At 41.6% G+C, this 22,832-nt stretch overlaps 2 protein-coding genes across 2 annotated transcripts in view; one reads left to right on the top strand and one right to left on the bottom strand.

The window, feature by feature from the left end:
• zzz3 (zinc finger, ZZ-type containing 3) overlaps positions 1-5,905 on the top strand; it is a 33,213-nt gene extending 27,308 nt beyond the window's left edge. Inside the window, exons 9-12 of the mRNA XM_072440672.1 lie at positions 189-338; positions 1,877-2,008; positions 2,239-2,339; positions 2,535-5,905. Coding sequence (XP_072296773.1) covers positions 189-338; positions 1,877-2,008; positions 2,239-2,339; positions 2,535-2,682 — 531 coding nt within the window. The 3' untranslated portion in view covers positions 2,683-5,905. The remainder of the gene's footprint in view (positions 1-188; positions 339-1,876; positions 2,009-2,238; positions 2,340-2,534) is intronic.
• A 5,891-nt stretch (positions 5,906-11,796) lies between these two features.
• ak5 (adenylate kinase 5) overlaps positions 11,797-22,832 on the bottom strand; it is a 157,333-nt gene continuing 146,297 nt past the window's right edge. The window contains exons 12-14 of the mRNA XM_072440655.1: positions 17,240-17,356; positions 15,653-15,853; positions 11,797-11,882 (exon numbers count right to left, since the gene is read on the bottom strand). Coding sequence (XP_072296756.1) covers positions 11,814-11,882; positions 15,653-15,853; positions 17,240-17,356 — 387 coding nt within the window. The 3' untranslated portion in view covers positions 11,797-11,813. The remainder of the gene's footprint in view (positions 11,883-15,652; positions 15,854-17,239; positions 17,357-22,832) is intronic.

Below are 22,832 nucleotides of genomic sequence, written 5' to 3'. Positions count from 1 at the left end.
GAGTCCTCCTTAAGTGGAATTAGAGCAAACTTTCCATGTAAGAAAGAAGGAAAAATGGTGGTTAATGTGCCGTTTCCATAGAGACATAGATACATTTGTACTTAAAAAGAGTTGCCGTGTCCCTTTTCCTTCCACAAACCTGTCATGGCTGGATCTTCCCTCTTGTAAACCCGTGTGCTGTTCCTCAGGCGTCCACTAAGCGGCAGCACCACCTCAACAAACACCTGTACAGACCCTCCACCTTCATGGCGTCGTACGAGCCTCCGGTTTACATGGATGAAGAAGACGAGCGAGCAGCGTTCTACGGCGGCGCTCAGGACAGGGCGGCGGAGGAGTCGGTTTGTGACGCTCATTTACATTTAGAGAGAACCAGCTTTCACCCATTAAGTTAACATTTAATTAAGGCTTAACATTGGATTAGAAGTAAGTCATTAATCATTTGATTGGAGATTTATGTTTTAAAATAAGGATTCGCTACAAAAACATGTTTAAAACTAATCAAGTTTAAACGTTAGCGACCATTACGTGTCGCATGTCGCCTTTTAAAGAGTTTAAATCACGTTATATTGAGCCCTAAATCTGCTTAATCTGTACATTTGAGTCATCAGAAAGTGTCTCTGGAGATGTTTGTGTGAGAGACACTGATTTTGCATCGTTGTGAGATAATTGTTAAATCTTTCCCCAAATAAAAACGCAATAAATCGACGCTAAAGTACATTTTTAGTTTAATTAAAGTAGTTTGTCAGTCCAGTAAAACGCTCTGTCTTTCTTCAACCTTCTCTAGAGTTCAAAAATAACCCACAATGGCTGAAACGCCGACACAGTTTGATCATTATGGCCGACGCGAACGCTCGGTGCCATTTTACCAAAGACAAATTCTCATATCCAGTTCCTGTCCGAACCGCAGATTATTGTCCCGGAGATCAATAAAACCGGTGTATTTGTTCTGGAGCGGCTTAAAGAACGTGAGATATATTTGGAGACTCCTGGTGGACAAAGGGAGTATTACCTCAAAGGAACGCACAATCCAAACAATAGTTACACTGATATTAGGACGTGCATGGACTTTGTCTGTGCCTGCTGTTCCTCTTCCTCTCTTCCACGATGCAAGGCGATTAAAGCGCCCCCTACAGGTCGGACCACTCATCAAACAGAAACGCAAGATAAATATATTTTGAAATTTGCAAAAAATGAAAAAATAATAATCACGGAATAGCAAATTTTTTAGCTTTTTAATTTCACTTCCTGTTTGTTTTCGATGACATCACACTAGGAAATTACCCAGCAAACACTGGGAAAATGTCACTTTTTCAAAAATTGACTAATATAACTATAGTGAGCGACTTTATTTTGTTGAATTATGTTTAAAATGTCTAAAAAGTAGTTTATTTGTGTAAATTCTGCATAAACTTTGACTGGAATGAGTGTCCCTGGTGTGATGTCATTTTATACAGATTTTTTAACATTTTCTCCACAAATATCTGCTCGATTGGTGCAAAACTATAATTTACATGTACAAAAAATATAAAAACGCCAAATAAAGACAGAATTAGAAAACCGTAAAACTCTATCATAGGCACTTTAAACAAAACTCTTGATACCGAAAGGAAACGTTAATTTTTATCCTGTTATTATATTATTTAGCTACACCGCAGGTCAAATCTGATTTATTTTCCCCCTCAAATGTGACCTGGACATGGATCTGACCTCTACGGCGCTGAAACGCTGCTTCTTTTCTCTTAAGTTTTTACAAGTAACGTGCGACAAACGACACACATTCTCTGTAAAGTCCAATAAATGTGCACTTTCTTCATCGTTGGGCCGTTTCTCACCGCTCTTTTTCCTGCTTGTGTTTTTTCTGCGTCTGGGCGTTCAGGACGAGGAGGTGCCGCTGGAGCTGAGGTCTCTGCCCGAGTACAAAGAGCTGCTGGAGCTGAAGAGGCTAAAGAAGCAAAAGCTACAGGAAATTCAGGAAGACAAGAGCAACATGCGGCACATCGGCTTCAAGGTAAATGCAGAACGTGATTTAACACCTGCTAAATGATGTGTCTGTATAGTCCGAAAGAAATAGTTTGTCGTCCAGATAACGATTACAAGTTTTGGCGACTGAAATGACACCGCCAGAGTCCAAAATGAGTCCAAAATGAGTCCAAAATGAGTCCAAAATGAGTCCAAAAGGAGTCCCTCATGTGATGTTTAGTTGTTGTGAGATACATGATACAGTCTGTGTGTTTCCAGTGCGACATGTGTGGGACGGAGCCCATTCCGGGAGTGAGGTGGCACTGTCAGGACTGTCCCCCCGGCAACGCTGTGGACTTCTGCTCAACCTGCTCCGACTGGTGAGATACTGCTACTGCTAACTCTACTACTAATGCTGCTGCTACAACTACTTCTGCCCTGCTACTGCATGTGATTTAAACACGGGAAGATCCTGAGACGCCATGTTCATCCCAGTAGAACGTTCATCCCAGTAGAACGTTCATCCCAGTAGAACGCTAAATGTAAATGTTTCTAATCCTTCATTCTTCCTCCAGCTTGTACCAGACGGACACCCACAAACCCTCTCACCACCTGGAGCCCGTGTACGGCCCCGACTCGTTCCTGGACCGGGACTACTGCCTCCCCCCGAGCGCGGCGGGCTACAACTACCTGGACCCAAACTATTTCCCCGCCAACAGATGACAGCGCCCGTGATCGTGCGACAAAAACAGGAAATAAAAAAGCGCGCGCGCGCTCTCTCTCTCTTCTCTCTTTTACCACTCTGAATCCAAACCCAAAGCCCACCGGCCACGCCCTGCGCATGGCTTCAACCTCCACGAAGTCCACCACCACGACCCGGGACTCACGCCTGCAGTGGAACCCGCCAGGAACCAGCGCTCGGACCGGGGGGGAGGCGAGACGAGGCCGAGAACGTCCGGAAACTGGCCAGCGCGGCGGCCATTTTGGATCAACATTTATAAAAAATACAAAAAAAAGAAGGCACACAACATTCCTGAGCGTTGTGACTCTGGGGAAGGCGCCTGCCACACTGTTCCCATAACGTCATCCAGTTATTCTTATGATTATTACCTCCCCTTTGCTGCTTTAAAACCGGGGGGGTTGTGAAGTATAGCGCCACCTAATGGAACGCAGAAGTACTGACCAGTAGTGGACTGTGAAGCTCAAGAGGGAAACGGCATAACCGGTTCTAACTGTATGTCAATGGTCTCCGAGTGAAAAATGTCCTAGCTAAGTATCCGTACTATGAGTATTTATGAACGGGGGAAACGGCGGCGGCGAAATACGAGGGCGGCGTTTTCTTTGGAGAACGCGGGTGTCGGTCAGACGTATGATGCGTTTAAGGACTCGTGATTTTAAGTGTCGCACCGCCATGTTTTTCCTTCCAGCACCGCTCCCACACGCCTGGTTCACGAGACGGGTCCGGTACGGGGCGAGTCGGTCTGGAGACGACCGCAATATGTCGGCGATCATGATGCGATGTCGATGGTGTTGTGATGTTTTCAAAGCTCGTCGCTGCCCAAACCCGAGATGAAATGATGATTTAGAAAAACGATGAATAAAATCCGACTTTCGCGTTCAAAAACGGCACATTTCTGTTTTACTTTGTTGCGATATTATTGCATCAGCCAAAGTTGTGATACTAATACTTTTGGGGTGTGTTGTGCAGCTCTAATGGAAGTATTGTCATTGGCCTAAGATCAAAGTTTAACCCTTTTGTAACTTAAGGGTTTCACCAAAAATGCTACGATCACAGTTTGTGTACATTTAGTGTCAGAGTCCATTTGATTTTGTCTTTGTCCAGGTTTAGTTCTTTAGATAAGGTAGTATATTTTATATTGCCTTTAAAGGACTCGCATCCAACATTTTCTGAATGTTTCACCATCTTCTGACATGGTTCCCTCGTCACAAACGCCTGGAGTAGCGTTTAGTTTGATAGTTTGGTTAGAAAGTCCTCTCCTCGGAACGATCTGCAGTTTTAAAGTCCATAAATCATCTCCAAACTCGTTCTGTGCATTTCTCACGAACCGTTCAACTGCCCAGACCAGGAAGTGAGAGTCCAGACTGAAATAATGGATCTCTGTTTAGCTTGAACTGTGTAGTTCCCTCTGCAGCCAGTAGATGGTGCTAAAACTCAGGTCGTCCCGGGAGCATCGGCAGAAATCTCAAACAGAACATGACAAACTAAAGGTTAATAATGCAAATAAAGCATAACATTTGTCCTTTTAGATGTAACTGAACCCGTCTGATTCTTCTGAGAGTCCACACTTCACGGTGATTGGTTGAATTCACTCACTCGGAGCCTGACCAATAGGAGGCCTGACCAATAGGAGGCGTGTTCACTTAAAGGTGAAGTTTCTATTGTTCTTCTAATTCTATTGTCGTTTGAGTTTGTTCTTGTGGTAAATAATGATCGTAGTTCTACATCAGTCGAGTTGCTCTTTGTGAAGACAATTTGACAAATCAAAGTTGAAAATTACAGGAAGTAGTGCCGAGTCAGAACACCGCCCCCTCTGTGATGTCATCAAAAAGCGCCGTTCCAACAAAAATGTAGAGAAAATGTGCTCTCATCTCAATTCAAACTAACAAACGTGTCGTCAGGTGTAATTAACTATTGTATGATTCAAATGGACTTTAGCCCTTGTTTACACTCTGGTTGCTTGGTAACAGTCGTGGAATCGCCCCAGAGCAGGAAGTGACATTATAAACGTCACAAAATGCCACGCTGCAGAAAAACGGACAAAACGTTGGGTAAAAGCGTAAATACTATGACGTTCTCTCTGTTTGACTGAAAAGTGCAGTTTAATGTGTCGCGTGGACTTTAAGAACAAATGAGAAGCTTCAAACACTCGCAAGGTGAACGTACTCTTTATCGCCCCCTGTTGGACAAACTGAGGACCCCAGTGTCGCTGCAGGATCATTATTACTATTGAACTGGGAAACACATGTTATTCACTCTTTGGCTGAAAATGATCAGGTTTACTGTGTGTTTTAGGCTTGTCTAAAGGTAAAAGGATCAGAATCTGACCTTTTGTTGGCTGATTTTCGATATCGTAATCAAATACGGAGGCGTTTCCGTTGCGTCGGTTTGTCGTTTGCCTCATGTCGTGCGGATAATAAAGATGTCAGACCAAACGCATTCTCTGTGCAGTTCGCTAAACAGTGAAAGTAAAAGTAACTCGACGGTCTGACCAAAGATCTGACCCAAACTGCTCTCACAAAAATGAACTTGTACAGAAAGATCTGCACAAACCAAGTATTCGTTTGTATGAAAGTGGCGTAATAAAAAGCACGAGTTTAAGCGTAAATCCCTGTAATAAAACGCATCATTTCGACCGTATTGTGACCGACCTGACCTAGATCGGACTCGTCTCACCAGGCCACACCCGTCATCCGTTAACTTTCTGTCTCCACTAAACACAAAACACTACAGCGTGGGGGCGCCATCGAGCCGGGAACTCGTTCTTTTATTTTCCTTTTGTTTTGACCCGCCCCCAAATGTTTGTTGTTGATCATGTTAAAAGTGTTAAAACGGTGAAACGTCTTTTGCCATTTTGAAAAACGATAACCAGGATAAAGCGGTTACGTTTCTCCCGCGGCGCATTCACGACATCGCTCCGGATCATCGCCCTCGTTATCGCTCCAGATGTGATTGGTCCAATTGAAAACAAAGAAAAAAAAGATTGTATTTTTCTGACTCTGTTTAAAAGAAGGTTTTAGCGAGCGACGCCTCCCGCACACTTTTCTACTCACGCTTTGGTTGTGCTTGGATAGTCACCACGTTGTACTGTTCCGTCACCACATCGCCCCCTGGCTTCAGTATCTGTGTATAACAGTCTGTTCTTATGTACAAAAATGATCATGTAAAAAAAAAAAAAAGCTAGAGAATTGTGGAAATAAAAGTATGTGAAAATAGTGTTTCTACATCGGCGTCGTGTTTTTATTTGTTTGTTTACTTGTTTACTCGTGCATGATTAAAGGGTTTCGAAGCGTTTGACCCGTTTGGTTTGGGCCACATGTGTTTTGAGGCTGTTGTAAACTGAAGGGAGGTTGTACTTCATATTTAAACACAAAGTGCATGTGGCTGTGTTTTTTTAATTATGACTTTGTTTTGTGAGACAGTTCTTTGGGTGAATATTTATCATCGTTTTACATCGTCCAAAAGCTGAGAATGACAGGGAAAAGCTCTGAGTGAATCTCCACGACGACGTTCCATCTCGGGGACAATTTACAAACCCCTGATGCATTTTTCAGACCGATTAAACAATTTTGACCCTCGTTTACATTATGGTTGCTAGACAACAGTTGTGGAACTACCTCTGTCTGCTGCTCGTGTCCAACCAGGAAGTGACATAAACATGACAAGTGATGGGAAAATGGGCAAAATAGTGAAGTAGTTTTAAGTATAATCATGTTCAAACGTGTCATTTGCACTTTGAAAAAAACATGTATTCTTTGTTTACAATGTTTAACTCGCAAAATGTGTGATTTGTGACATTTAGATGGAGAAGTTTGGCTCAAATTTCCTTAAAATTGAAACGTTTTAATTTCTAAAACTGCGTCGCCAGAACAGAAAAGTCCCATGTTTCCCCTTTAATCTGAACATGGACTTTTGAAAACACCAATCGTGTCAGAAGTTTACTTTTAATTTAATATTCTTTGCACTATTTACTGTAATCATTAATAATGATAATTTCACTGATTAAAATGTACTGGGCCTTATTGTGCCTCCAAACTTTCTACAACAATTGAGTAGATTTTTTGGAGTATTTGAACTTTTTTTGAGTAGATTTTAAAATATTTACGTGTACTATAATTCTAGCCGTGTAAGCGCTATTGTCACATTTAACTGCTGCATCTGCTTCTTCTAAACCCACAAGCACATCACACTATCGCCTCTTCTGATTGGCCAGAGTTCTCAGAATATAAAGATTGTAATTAAAAAAACTTAATTCAGCTTTAAATCGGTAAAAGTCTTGTTTCGTATCAAAGTCTGATCTAAAATGATACTGAAACTGTTAAGAAGTAACCAGCAACTTGTACTCTGAGTAGCTTTAAGTATAGTTCTGGCAGCAGTACTTGTACTTGTACCTGAGCCATGTAACTGTACTTTTACTTGAGTACAAATATTTCATGGTGTAGTCTTTGCACCATTGGTTAAAAATAGTTCAACCATCCAAAAGTCCAGAGGTGACAAGAAGCAGAAAATATGACTCGAGTAAGAGCCGGTACTTCAAAATAAAATGACTCAAGTAAGAGTTACTTCAAAATAAAATGACTCAAGTAAGAGCAGGTACTTCAAAATAAAATGACTCAAGTAAGAGCAGGTACTTCAAAATAAAATGACTCAAGTAAGAGCACTTACTTCAAAATAAAATGACTCAAGTAAGAGCAGTTACTTCAAAATAAAATGACTCAAGTAAGAGCAGTTACTTCAAAATAATATGACTCAAGTAGAAGTACAACGTAGAGAGTATAACATGTATTTGGGGAGAGTACTACTAAAAGTAAGAGTAATATATGTAACTGGACGTAATATCTGATTTATGATTTGAATTTGATGTAATTGAAAGTACAGAACATTAAATAAAATGAGATATTGTCACAAAAACAAGGAAAACTTAATCATATCTGAGAAACACAAATGCTTAATTCATGTCATATTGTCTGCATGAAGCGTTTGTCACTCACAGTAGGAAGAGCGACCAAAACTGACTCAAGTGAGAGTTAAAATAAACTGCTAAACGACTAAAACTCCTCTGAAAAGTAGTGTATATATATATATATACTTTTTCTTCTTCTTTTTTTTCTCTCTTGACAATGTCACTGGACTGTATCTTTATTTACACATAAGTTTTGATTGGTCTGTGTTTATTCTTTCAATAAAAAATTAATAAATAAAAAAAAGAAAAGTAGTTTTAATTTAAATGCGATATCGTGTTCGGCCAGTAGAGGGCGCACTTCGTCCCATCTCCACGTCCCACTCGCTCCGTCACGTGTCCTTCTCTGTCCTGCAGATGGCGCTGTGAACCACACAAATAACCACGCGGGAAACATGCAGCAAGAAATCCTGTGTTTTATTATTGACTGTTTAAATACCGGAACAAGCACCTGCACGACGCAAAACCAGAACATGTGATATATTCATACTCATATATTTATAGTTCTCGGTGAAATGTCCGTGAAACGTGTGCGGTTTGGTCGCGCGGAGGCGGAGCTGCAGGTGGCGTGGAGGCGGAGCTGCAGGTGGCGTGGAGGCGGAGCTGCAGGTGGCGCGGAGGCGGAGCTGAAGAGTCGTAAGAGTGGCACATGCGAAAAAGCCAGTGGCTGCAGAGAAGAAAAGAGCGCGGAAAAAACACTTGAAACAGGTCGTTTCCTCCTCAAAACAAAAACAGAAGGATACAAACGCTTCTCGACAGACGAGTGTTTTTAGAGTCTGTTTTTAACAATGAGATAAAGACAACAGCGTTTGTACTTATTGTACTTATTGTATGTATTGTACTTATTGTACTTATTGTATGTATTGTACGTATTCTAGGCCCGTCACAACCACTGCGATGACTTAAAGATGCTACGGTGGTGGAAGAAGAAGCAGTTTTGTAGCTTAACGTATCAAAAGTAAAAAGATAAGATAAGATAAGATATTAAAGTACTGCAGTAAAAGTATTGAAGTACATAAAAGTATTTTGTGCAAATATTTGATCACTTTTAAAGAGTGAAATGTGGCGATCGTGATGAAGAATTGTCCCGTTTGTTTCCACGTTTTAGACCACATGTGTCAAAATACAAGGCCCACGGGCCAAATCTGGCCCGCCAGACGTTTTAATCCGGCCCGCCGAACATTTCAAATTCAAATTAAAAAAAATAAAATCTTATTTTATCCTTAAAATGTTATCGCTAAAACTACGCGTCCCACAATGCGTGTCAGTGGTGAGTCAGTTCAGCTGTACAGAGAACTACACAGACGTGGAAATGTTAGTTAGGACATTTAAAGGTTTTTTAGATCTTGGGAAGTTTATTTTGTTATAAAGTCAAATGTTTATCTCTGTAGATCAACTCTGAAGTTGTAATGACATAAACTGAAGCACAGTGTTGGTGAAATTACACGTGTTTTTCTAAATACATTTCAGTTTATGAGAACAAACGTTTTGTAATTTTTTTTATCGATCCAGTAATTGCTTCAAAACAGCGTAGGCTATATAAAGCTATTTATTTCTTATATTTTTAATAGTTTTATGGTTTACGTTATGTTCAGCCTGAGTGTCCAAATTCGGCCCGCGACCCAAATGAGTTTGACACCCCTGATCTAGACTTTTTACACGTGTGTTTTTGTTTGCTTAAGGCCGGGACTCGAACTCAAAACCTTCAGTCGGTGTCACCGTGAATGTGCTAAAAAAGGTCAAACTATAAAAGTACTTTTTACTTTAATGGAGTAGAAAGTACAGGTGTCCGCTCTCAGATACTGAAGTAAGTCTAGTAGTAAGTCTAGTGAAGTAAAGTAAAAAGTATCCGCTGTACAATTTACAAAAGTACAGATACCTAAATATTTCACAGAACTTTCTTTGTTGTACTTTGCTACTTAGCACCACTGACAATATTTCTGGGGCTCAATATTTATCGTGTACTTTTTGATTTATTCATTGATAAGATTATCATAAAAATGAATATACATATAGATGAACCGTAAAGAGTCGAATAAATATCTTCTTTGACTATTTATATCCACTAAATAAGTACTAAAGTTATTTTAGGCTTTCTATTTGTTCAGTTTAACAATATCATACATTAGAAAGTATGAAGTATTAATTTACTGGTATTTTTGTGATATATTTATTGAGTCTGTGGCATAAAGTAGTTTCAACATCGTCGTTTAGTCTGATATTTTCTGTGGGAATATATCACACATTTGTTATCGTGACAGGCCTAGTGTCGTGGTCTCCGTGGCAACACACACGTTATTATCATTTCATAGATATTTCTGGCTATTTTGAGACGAGACTGATCAACGGGAGGAAAATCCAGATTTTTTTGAAGCCTCAAAATGAAACCTCAAGAAAAACCCTGTGTATGTGAGCAAAAAAAAAACTTTCATAAATATTCTTCTCGATGTTACAAATGTTCAAAGTTCACACACGCCGGTAGGAATCTTTCAAAAATAAACTTCCTTTCTTTGTAATACATCAAAATCCCCAGTAGATGGCAGTATTTTGAGGCTTTGTGCAGCGAGGCTTCGTTTTACTCGCCGTTATAATCGCTAACAAAACGTGAAATGACTCGATGCAAAGACGACCACGCCCTCAACGCCTTTGCCACACCTCACATAATCCCTTGTATTGATTTGAGTCCGTTGTATTTGTTTGAGTCCGTTGTATTCACTTCCTCCGCCTCGGTCCACAGCGGCGAGAGACGAACGTGAAGCTTCGTTTTGCGTCGACACAAAGATTCACCGAGTTTGAAAACACCAGGAGGAACATGCACGAGTCAAAGAGCGACCGTCCACACAGAGAAAAGCAAACGTCGATACTTTTAGAACAACAGAAGTTATGCGCCGACATCAGCGAATTTGAAAAACGCCCATCGACGTCACGAGTGGCAAAACTGACAAGTTTCTTTGCGCTTTTTTTCCCTCTGGCTCATGTTTTTGTCTCACCTAAATTCACATGAAGTTTCCATTTTGAAGCGTCAAGTTGTTTATTTGTCGTTGCTTCGATGGCGAAAAGCTAGCTTGTTCGCTAACATCGTCTGACTGAGAATTATGTGCAGCAAAACAGATAAAACCTGTTAATTTGGTCTTTTTGGTTTTGTTTTGCTGAAATGAACTTGACACTGTGAAACTGAAAGTAGTTTCTCTGCTGTGACTGTGCAGAGCTAAGCTAGCTTGTTAAGCTAACTGCTGTTGGAGATTTAGGACGTATTACCGTATTTTCCCGAGTATAAGTCGCACCAGCCAAAAAATGCATAATAAAGAAGAAAAAAACATACATAAGTTGCACTGGAGTTTGAAATGCAGCTGCAAGTGTGAAAATAACAAATATTATCACATAGAAGTCGCTCCGGAGCATAAGTATATAAGTATAAATATAAGTAGAAGTCGCACCTCGGCCAAAACTATGAAAAAAGGTGCAATTTAAAGTCTGGAAAATACGGTATTTCCTCGACAAACTGACTCAAAAACATCTTATTTCAGGACAGAAACGTTTGTATCAGTGATAAATGTGACGTTTCTGTCGTTTACCTGTTTTTCTGTTTCATTTCCTTTTCAGACGTGAGACACAAACAAAATATTGAAACATTTTACTTTTCCAGCAGCTCTTTTACATTTGACTTTGTGTTTTGAGAGAAAGAGTCGACACTCACCATCGTTTCTGCCACTGCTAAATTGAAAATTGAAAATTCCCTGAAAATAAGTTTCTCCGTTCGACTGTTCACGATCCAAGGTCTGTATCGATAATAAAAGTGGGCGCGGCTGCAGTTCTGTTCTACATTTGCTTTTCTACCACTGTTAACTCCAGTTTTATTCTTTAGATGGCACATTTTAGTCGCGTTTTAGTTGCGTTTTGAGCCAATTACGCGACAGAATTCCCAACACTCGTTCAGTTTTGCCACTCGCCGGTCAAACGCCGCTCGCCGTGATGTCGCTCCACGGAAAACGCAACTAAAACCGGGCGGAGCCGCTCCGTCCCGCCCTGAAGAGATGGCCGTGGTGAGTGTCCGGTGCATGTGCCGTCGTCGCGGGCGGAGAGAATCCTTCGTGCAGCGCCGAAATCCCGGTCGTCCCGCGGAGTCTCGGCCCGAAGAAGGAGAAAGTGTCCGATTCAGAAAATGGTCTCGAGCGCCCGACAAATCTGGGCAAAAACCTCGTCGGGCGACCGCTCGGCGTCGATCTGTGAAGACGGGACAAACGCTCATGTGAGTCATTTACAGGACCACGGAGCGAGAAAAGGAGGAAGACTAATGTCGCACCAGCCAAAAATGCATAATACAGAAGAAAAAAACATGTATAAGTCTCACTGGAGTATAAGTCTCATTTTTTGGGGGAAATGTATTTGATAAAATCCAAGACCAAGAACAGACATTTCCTCTGTAAATGCAGTTTAAAATAATAACAGATGAGAGAACATGGTGAATAGGTGCATGTATGCTAACGCTAACACCTTCAGCTACATGACGTATGCTAACGCTAACACTTTCAGCTACATGACGTATGCTAACGCTAACACCTTCAGCTACATGACGTATGCTAACGCTAACACCTTCAGCTACATGACGTATGCTAACGCTAACACCTTCAGCTACATGACGTATGCTAACGCTAACACCTTCAGCTACATGACGTATGCTAACGCTAACACCTTCAGCTACATGACGTATGCTAACGCTAACACCTTCAGCTACATGACGTATGCTAACGCTAACACCTTCAGCTACATGACGTATGCTAACGCTAACACCTTCAGCTACATGACGTATGCTAACGCTAACACCTTCAGCTACATGACGTATGCTAACGCTAACACCTTCAGCTACATGACGTATGCTAACGCTAACACCTTCAGCTACATGACGTATGCTAACGCTAACACCTTCAGCTACATGACGTATGCTAACGCTAACACCTTCAGCTACATGACGTACGCTAACGCTAACACCTTCAGCTACATGACGTATACTAACGCTAACACCTTCAGCTACATGACGTACGCTAACGCTAACACCTTCAGCTACATGACGTACGCTAACGCTAACACCTTCAGCTACATGACGTACGCTAACGCTAACACCTTCAGCTACATGACGTACGCTAACGCTAACACCTTCAGCTACATGACGTATACTAACGCTAACACCTTCAGCTACATGACGTACGCTAACGCTAACACCTTCAGCTACATGACGTACGCTAACGCTAACACCTTCAGCTACATGACGTACGCTAACGCTAACACCTTCAGCTACATGACGTACGCTAACGCTAACACCTTCAGCTACATGACGTACGCTAACGCTAACACCTTCAGCTACATGACGTATACTAACGCTAACACCTTCAGCTACATGACGTATGCTAACGCTAACACCTTCAGCTACATGACGTATGCTAACGCTAACACCTTCAGCTACATGACGTATGCTAACGCTAACACCTTCAGCTACATGACGTATGCTAACGCTAACACTTTCAGCTACATGACGTATGCTAACGCTAACACCTTCAGCTACATGACGTATGCTAACGCTAACACCTTCAGCTACATGACGTACGCTAACGCTAACACCTTCAGCTACATGACGTACGCTAACGCTAACACCTTCAGCTACATGACGTACGCTAACGCTAACACCTTCAGCTACATGACGTATACTAACGCTAACACCTTCAGCTACATGACGTATGCTAACGCTAACACCTTCAGCTACATGACGTATGCTAACGCTAACACCTTCAGCTACATGACGTATGCTAACGCTAACACCTTCAGCTACATGACGTATGCTAACGCTAACACTTTCAGCTACATGACGTATGCTAACGCTAACACCTTCAGCTACATGACGTATGCTAACGCTAACACCTTCAGCTACATGACGTACGCTAACGCTAACACCTTCAGCTACATGACGTACGCTAACGCTAACACCTTCAGCTACATGACGTACGCTAACGCTAACACCTTCAGCTACATGACGTACGCTAACGCTAACACCTTCAGCTACATGACGTATACTAACGCTAACACCTTCAGCTACATGACGTATGCTAACGTTAACACCTTCAGCTACATGACGTATGCTAACGCTAACACCTTCAGCTACATGAGGCACAGACAGAACTGTGGTAAGTGTCTGGTATGTTAACGTAACATATGAACAGTTATTCAGATAACTATAGCATAAAGAACATGCTAACAAGTTTAGCAAAGCATCAGTTTTACCCCAAATCACTAAATCCATTGAATTCTTCTTCCTCTGTGTCACTTCTAAACAACTCCACAAACTCCAGAGGAAGAGGAAGTGCAGATTCTTCTGCGTCGCTTAGAGCCGAGAGCGCCCTCTTGAGGTTGTCAGTGTGAAAAATAATATCACATATATGTCGCTCCAGAGTATAAGTATAAGTATAAATGTAAGTATAAATCGCACCCCGGCCAAAACTATGAAAAAAGGTGCGACGTATAGTCCAGAAAGTACGGTACATGTATTTTTAGTGTTGGTCTTACGAGCTAAAACAAGGGCGCCTAAAACGACAAAACACTAATTCAAATTCAAAAGATTGACCTTGACTCAGAGCTTTTTTTTAACGTTATATTCATTTAAATGTCCTCCATCTGATCGTGTTAAAACGTGCGGTCGTTCCGTCTATCATGAGTGACAGAGCTTCAGATGCGTCGACTTTTAAACGGCTCATTACAAACGGCCTTCAAAGTCCCCCGCTCGGCTTTGGTCGGCGCTTCCAGGTCAATTACCGGCTCACGAGGGCAGATGTTTGACGGGGTCAGGCACACGGCGGGCGAGCAGCAGCGAACGTGTCACGGGTCAGTTTAATTCCTTTTCAAAGTGTTCGGCAGCTGCTTTGATCAACGAGTCGCCCACAAACTGAAGCGACGAAACGACCAAGAGACTAAATCTGCTCAAACGTGAGGAGAACGCGCAAAGAAATGAAATGTAATGACTTAATCGAGGAGTCAAACAATGGAACGATCAGAAACAATGTTCACGGGAATTGGAGAAGTGTCCCAGAACATCCTTTACCTTTAAACCCTCCGTCTGCAGGAAATCACTTTTAAAAAGCTATGGTCAAAAGTAGAAACCTTGAGGAGAACCCAGCGAAGGAGAGATCCTGCTCCCACAGACGGGACGGAGCTAAGTCACATTTTCACCTCGTTAAACGTCTTTGTACGTCACTGTCATGGTTGAATATGTATATTTTGGGGTGTTTGAAGTGTTCGTCGTCGCCCCCTGCTGTCTCTGAGCGGAAGAACAGCCAGAAAACAACTCCTGAGAAACCCTGGCTCTTTTTTTTTAGATTTGTCAACGTGAAATGTGTTTTTGTGATTCTACTGTCTTATTATGATGAAGAATACATCTTAACATTGGAGTCCATCGTTTAAAATGAAGAGTTTAATGGTATAAACCTGTTTTATGGTTAGATCCTTGTAATTACTGAGTTTATCAAAGGCACAATAACATGTTCAATGATTAACTGACATCACGTCTGAATTCTAATGTTTTTTTCATTTCCACGGTATAAATGTTGGTTAGTTTGGTTTTGCTTTTCTCATTAAATGAGGTTCACAAAAAGTACAATTTGTGCTAAAGTAAGTCATATAGCTGTAGATACAATGAAAAACTAGTGTGGAGTCAACGTTTCTGTGAGGATTTGTCCAGTAAAACATGAAACACAAGATTTCGCCCTGATCAGAATGCTTAATGTCTGTCTCAATCTCCTTTTAAACAAACAGATAATGTAAAACACAACAATACATGTGTTTAAACTGGGCTCTGAGTGGTTTTTGGTGCAGATTTTGTCTTGACTTTTCCGTGATATTCCGAGGTTAATCCCAGCGTCACTTTTTGCTCGTTTTTGTCCTAAAACGTTGAAAAGCGACGAGTGAAACGTGGTCAAACACAAACACAGACGACGTGAGTGTGTTGTTACCGTGTGGAGCAAACTCTTGTCTTCGTAGTGCTGGGCGACCGCTCTGCTTTCCCTCACGAACTCGCCGCTCCTCCGCTCCCGCTCCCGCTCCACGTCGGCGTCCGGGTCGGCGCCGGCGCGGGACGTCCCGCAGCGGAGCCCCCGTTGGCACATGGTCTCGGGGGAACAGCTCAGCAGCAGCACCAGGCTCGGCTCGTTCATCTGCAAGAGCGTTTTTAAAAAAGGAACGTGAGAAGCGGTGGAAAGAAGCGCTCAGAAGGGTTAAAAGTACAAATACACGTGTTAAATCAGGCAAATAAAACCCAGTGAAAGTAAAAGTAGCACATGAAAAACTACTTAGAGGTTGTAAGGAGGATTTTCATTACTTTTTAGTAGTCGATATCGTGCGATATCAGGCTTTTATTCATGATAAACTCATAACAAAGGATAAAAATACGTTGTGTGGGGAAGAGGTGGGGCCAATAAAACGTTCACCAATAGAAATGGAGGATACCGTGCTCCTATTGGGCGTCGGCTCGTCAATCAGACTCACGCCGTTCTCAGAATACCGTATTTTCCGGACTACAAGTTGCACCTTTTTTCATAGTTGTTTGTGTAGAGTAATAGAGTATGTTTTTTTCTTCTCTATTATGCATTTTTTGGCTGTTTTTTTGGCTGGTGCGACTTATACTCCAGAAAATACGGTAACTGACTTTGACTTCAGCCTGTTCTCCACGAAAGACAGTCGGCGTTTGAGACGAAACGAGGGGGCGAGGGGGCGAGCCAACGAAGGGTCTGAAAACAAACGCGTCGCTCGCTTCATTTCCACTGGACGTTTTATTCATCATTTTAAAGCTCGAGCGAGTGTGTTTTCTAATTCTGCCCCTGCGCTCTGCTCTGAGGTCGAATCAACACATTTAAACGAAGGAGGAGGAGTTAAGAAGGAGGAGGAGTTAAGGAGGAGGAGGAGTTAAGGAGGAGGAGGAGGAGGAGTTAGTTACAAGGGGGAGGGGCAAGTGTTGCTGCGTTGAAAAAGGATCATTGGACTGCTCTTTCCCTGGTAAATCCTCTTTAAAACCTTTCAAAGTAAAAGTTTCAAGGTCCAAATTTGCTAATATTTCACTCAGAACATTTGCAGAATTTGGCTCGACATTTTTGCAATTCCAGTCAATTTCAAAACCGTCAGAGTGATTTTATGCCTATATTTATATGTTTGCTCGAAGCTGGGACGTGAACTCAACATCTTAACGCATAAAAGTCATTTCTGTGAAGTGGTAAGTACAGATTCCTGCTGTAAAATGTAATAAAAGTAAAATTAATCCACTGTAAAACATGTAATTAAGCCCTTACTTTACTTTACTTTCCAGCACTAAATTTGAGCACCGTTTAAAACTAAATAATATTACATTTCCCCAAAAATCTCACGAATAAGAACAAACTTTTAACTTTCAAACGTCGCCTAAAACGCCTAAACTCGACCTCGTTTCTCTCTCGTCCGTCGCTTTAAACCAATCACAGCCTCTCGCTTCATTCATATAAATACACTCTCTCTCCTCAGCCACGCTCGCACTGATGACATCATGCAGATAAGAGTGTGTTGCCCGTGACCTTGTTGGCGTAGCTCTGCGCCTGCCTCACGTCCCGGGGGAAACCGCTGATCACCAGGCTCCGCCCCATCCGCATCGCCGAGGCAACCGCTTCACACAGGAGCTCCAGCAGGCACTCCTGACCACACAGACGCACAGGGGCGGGGTCAGGACACGTCGAACATGTGATCACAGTTTACACGCACAAAGCGGCGCCGACCGACTCACCTGCGGCGCTCCAGGAACTCTTAAAGCTTCAGCTAAAGAAATGTTCATTGAGCATTTACACGGGAAGTAAAGTGACGTATGACAGGTTTTTACGGTCTTATGATTGTGACTTTATTTGGTGTAGTTATACCAGTTGTACATATACTTTATAGTTTTACACCAATGAAGTAAGTATTTGTGGAGGAAACGTTGAAAAATCTGTTGAAAACGACAGGAAGTGACATCACACCAGGGACAGGAAGTGACATCACACCAGGGACACTCATTCCAGTCAAAGTTTATGCAGAATTTACACAAAGAAACAACTTTTTTGATTCTAAACATTAATTGAACAAAATAAAGTCGCGTTCATATATATTTATTTGTCGAATTAAAAAAATGGTGACATTAGATGAGTTTTGGCCCAGTGTTTGCTGGGTAATTTTCTAGTGTGATGTCATCAATTACAAACAGGAAGTGAAATCATAAACCTTCAAAATGTGCTTTTCTGTGATAAACATTTTTTTATAATTTTTTAGAGCATTTTAGTTCAACGAGTCGTCCGGCCTGTAGGGGGCGCTTAAGTGTCAGAAAACTGGAATAATTCATCAAATAACCCAATAACGAGGTGTGATTTTTATGAGAATCGTCAAAGGAGCCGGACTCCACAGCAGCGGCAACAAACAAACTGAATTTACTGATATTTAATTAGTTTCTTATTTAAAAAAAGAAGGTCTTTTCTCATTTTTGATAATCTCTGTTTTCTTCTGCTTGTCAGTCACAAAGTCATTCTGGTTCTGAGTCGATCGGTGGATATTCAGAGTAACTGCAGCACGCGGGAGACAAAGTACAAGGCATTTTAAAGGAACTTTGTCAATCTTAAACATCTTCTTTTGTTTTTGTCTGTTCCTCATGCGTTTTCCTTGTTTTTCCCTCGTCAAAACCTGTGAAGAATCAGGTCATTTTGGTGATTTCATAACCCCAGAAACCAGACAAAGATCAGACTTTTGTTGAGCGAACAAACCAGAGCTGTGCGTAGAACCTCCTCGAGTCCGTCAAACGTGAGCTTCATGAGCTTCGTGTCTCCCGTGAGTAATGTTTAAACATCACGGAGCACTTTCTCGTCAGAATTATTCAAACGTATTCAGACCTTGAGCCGAGCGTTTTCCAACAGAAGCTTCAAGGATCTCACACGTTTGTCACTGAAGATAAATGAACTGAAGCGGCTCATGTGGTCGATGTTTAGCACAGTGTTACTCCTTTTATGTCGCAGTTTGTGAAGAAAAAGGTCAATAAATCAGAGTTTAAAATGAGCTGAAGTCAGTTCTATAAAACAACTTCAACTATATTCCCGTGTTCAATGTTTCCATTACTGATGTAACGTTAGCTAGCTTAAAAAAAAACAAAAAAAAGTAGAATTTTTGACTTTTGAAAATTTAACAAGAACAAATCTCACTGGTTAAATCTATAATGAGTTTGTTAAAAAGAAGACTAAGTGATTTTATTATTGTTATCTATTAATTGTGTATTATATGATTATGATTATATGATCACGATTGCACTACATGAACCCTCCAACAGCCTTTTTTCAGAGGTTATAAACAATTGTGTACACTGTTCATACACTTTTGTACATATCGTATACTTTCGTACATATCGTATACTTTTGTACATATCGTATACATACTCGTGCAAATAGTTTGACAGGTTACATAGTTATAAGTTTGTTCGCATGTTCAGTTTTCCCTCAGGATTAGTTGAAGTGAAGAACATTTGTATTTTTCACTCAAATTGATTTTTGTCTGAATTATAGATGTATTTATGTATTTATTCTACACCCTGTTTATTCCCTGGTTGGAAATGAACGTCTGTAACAAATCTTTTCTCTTTGCGGCTGAATAAAAGTGTGTTTCTATGACGATGGCTGTGGCAGGGTTTCAGCACCACGGTCAGCCCCTGCCAAACGCACATATTGCCCATTCACCCTGAACACGTTTCCCGCGGATATATTCACATTCTCTCGCTGTTCTCGGACACAGTTGGACAGACGAGGAGCCGGGTTTGCTCTGGGATTTTTGCAGAATATTAACTTCAGTTTCCAGGCAACAGTGACTCAGCTGCTGCTGTTTGGACTCTCGTGCCCCACTGGAGATCATGGTTTACTCCAGACTTTGCTGTTTCAAAATGAGAATGTGGCTCGTTCTTTTCTGTTTATTACACATTAATCGCGTTCAACGACTCAGAGCGGTGAAGGAGCTCGGAAGCTTTTATTTAAGCCTCGTTATGCCACGTCTCAGAGCAATAGTTATAGGAATGGAGGTATTTATAGCTGTAAAACATGAAATACCAAATACTTTATGTTTAGGGCGTCCCACTTCTTCTTTATTCATACCATTTTGTCCACATCTTATAAAAGCTGCTTTCTGTTGTACATAAAAGAGAATTGTGAAAACCGAACAGAAGCTCATTTTAGTGTCAATCAGAGCCTCCTCCAACACCAGCTCCACTCATTATATATTCAGCAAAGAAAAGCTAGACAGGGTTTAAAATCTGATTTCCTCTGAGCACAGCTTGTTTTTACTCGGAGTCAAACCGACATCAGAGTCAAAACTCCAGAGTCTCAGCTGCACAAAGGCTCCAGACGAGTGTTTGTGCTCCAGAGGTTCAGGGACAGCTTCAGTTTGAAATGAGGCTCATTTTTACAGGCGGTTTAGGAAAAAAAGACCCAAAACAAAAGGGTTTAGGACATTTATGTTTCTAATCCACTGAAATGTTCATGTCCCACTCGGACCAGGTGCTGTCCTCATGTCCTCGTCCAGTTTGGATAAAGTATAAATACATTTATATGGCCAGAAAACAATGCAGTTTACCCAATAATCAGATTAGATTTTAAAGAGAAATCTGTAATGTTTGTATCAGATGAAAAACAATAAAATATCTCTCTTTCATTTTAGTCTTTGCCACTTAAGTTTCTCTTTTTTCTGTGCATAATGAACAATCAGAGAGAAATCAGATTACTCACACCAGATGGAACTGTTTACCACGTAGACTAATGCATTATTATTAGTATTATTATTATTATTATGGATTATTATTATGTGTTTTTATTTGTATGTATTATGTTTATTAGTATTATTTATGTTGATTATTATGTATTATTATGTTTATTATTCTTATTGTTCTTGTGTATTTTTATTCCTATGTATTATTGTGTTTGATGATACTTTCCTTTGCGTGTGTTTCAGTATTAAAGCTGTGGCTCTTCACTTCAGGAGCTTTGGCTGAACTGTCAATCACGCTGACGTTTATGAATCCGTCCCAGACTTTAATATCGACTGGTCTTTTGTCTTTTAAAGTCTCCTCACTTTTCAAACGTGAGAAATCCCCCCGAACCCTCCGAGACGAAGCCACTTCATCCTCTTCATCCTCTTCATCCTCTTCATCCTCTTCATCCTCTCCATCCTCTTCATCATCTTCATCCTCTTCATCATCTTCATCCTCTTCATCCTCTCCATCCTCTTCATCATCTTCATCCTCTTCATCATCTTCATCATCTTCATCCTCTCCATCCTCTTCATCCTCTTCATCCTCTCCATCCTCTTCATCATCTTCATCCTCTTCATCCTCTTCATCCTCTTCATCCTCTCCATCCTCTTCATCATCTTCATCCTCTTCATCATCTTCATCATCTTCATCCTCTCCATCCTCTTCATCCTCTTCATCCTCTCCATCCTCTTCATCATCTTCATCCTCTTCATCATCTTCATCCTCTTCATCCTCTCCATCCTCTTCATCATCTTCATCCTCTTCATCATCTTCATCATCTTCATCCTCTCCATCCTCTTCATCCTCTTCATCCTCTCCATCCTCTTCATCATCTTCATCCTCTTCATCCTCTTCATCCTCTTCATCCTCTCCATCCTCTTCATCATCTCCATCCTCTTCATCATCTTCATCATCTTCATCCTCTCCATCCTCTTCATCCTCTCCATCCTCTTCATCATCTTCATCCTCTTCATCATCTTCATCATCTTCATCCTCTCCATCCTCTTCATCCTCTTCATCCTCTCCATCCTCTTCATCATCTTCATCCTCTTCATCCTCTTCATCCTCTCCATCCTCTTCATCCTCTCCATCCTCTTCATCCTCTTCATCCTCTTCATCCTCTCCATCATCTTCATCATCTTCATCATCTTCATCCTCTCCATCCTCTTCATCATCTTCATCCTCTTCATTCTCTCCATCTTCTTCATCCTCTCCATCCTCTTCATCCTCTCCATCCTCTTCATCCTCTCCATCCTCTCCATCCTCTTCATCCTCTCCATCCTCTCCATCCTCTTCATCCTCTTCATCATCTTCATCCTCTCCATCCTCTTCATCCTCTCCATCCTCTTCATCCTCTCCATCCTCTCCATCCTCTTCATCCTCTTCATCCTCTCCATCCTCTTCATCCTCTCCATCCTCTCCATCCTCTCCATCCTCTTCATCCTCTCCATCCTCTCCATCCTCTTCATCCTCTTCATCCTCTCCATCCTCTCCATCCTCTTCATCATCTTCATAATCTTCATCCTCTTCATCCTCTCCATCCTCTTCATCCTCTTCATCCTCTCCATCCTCTTCATCATCTTCATAATCTTCATCCTCTTCATCATCTTCATCCTCTCCATCCTCTTCATCCTCTTCATCCTCTCCATCCTCTTCATCCTCTCCATCCTCTTCATCCTCTCCATCCTCTTCATCCTCTTCATCCTCTTCATCCTCTCCATCCTCTTCATCCTCTCCATCCTCTCCATCCTCTTCATCATCTTCATCCTCTTCATCCTCTTCATCATCTTCATCCTCTCCATCCTCTTCATCCTCTCCATCCTCTCCATCCTCTTCATCCTCTCCATCCTCTTCATCCTCTTCATCCTCTCCATCCTCTCCATCCTCTTCATCATCTTCATAATCTTCATCCTCTTCATCATCTTCATCCTCTTCATCCTCTCCATCCTCTCCATCCTCTTCATCATCTTCATAATCTTCATCCTCTTCATCATCTTCATCCTCTCCATCCTCTTCATCCTCTTCATCCTCTCCATCCTCTCCATCCTCTTCATCCTCTCCATCCTCTCCATCATCTTCATCCTCTCCATCATCTTCATCCTCTCCATCCTCTCCATCCTCTTCATCATCTTCATCCTCTTCATCCTCTCCATCATCTTCATCCTCTCCATCCTCTTCATCCTCTCCATCCTCTTCATCCTCTCCATCCTTTTCATCCTCTTCATCCTCTCCATCCTCTCCATCCTCTTCATCATCTTCATCCTCTTCATCCTCTTCATCCTCTCCATCCTCTTCATCATCTTCATCCTCTCCATCCTCTTCATCCTCTCCATCCTCTCCATCCTCTTCATCCTCTTCATCCT

The sequence above is a fragment of the Eucyclogobius newberryi genome, unplaced genomic scaffold, assembly GCF_026437365.1.
Source record: "Eucyclogobius newberryi isolate DKJ021-1_F unplaced genomic scaffold, fEucNew1.0.hap1 SCAF_12, whole genome shotgun sequence".
Classification (NCBI taxonomy): Eukaryota; Metazoa; Chordata; class Actinopteri; order Gobiiformes; family Gobiidae; genus Eucyclogobius; species Eucyclogobius newberryi.
The sequence above is the reverse complement of the archived record's forward strand: the minus strand, read 5'-3'. Positions and strand labels throughout refer to the sequence as shown.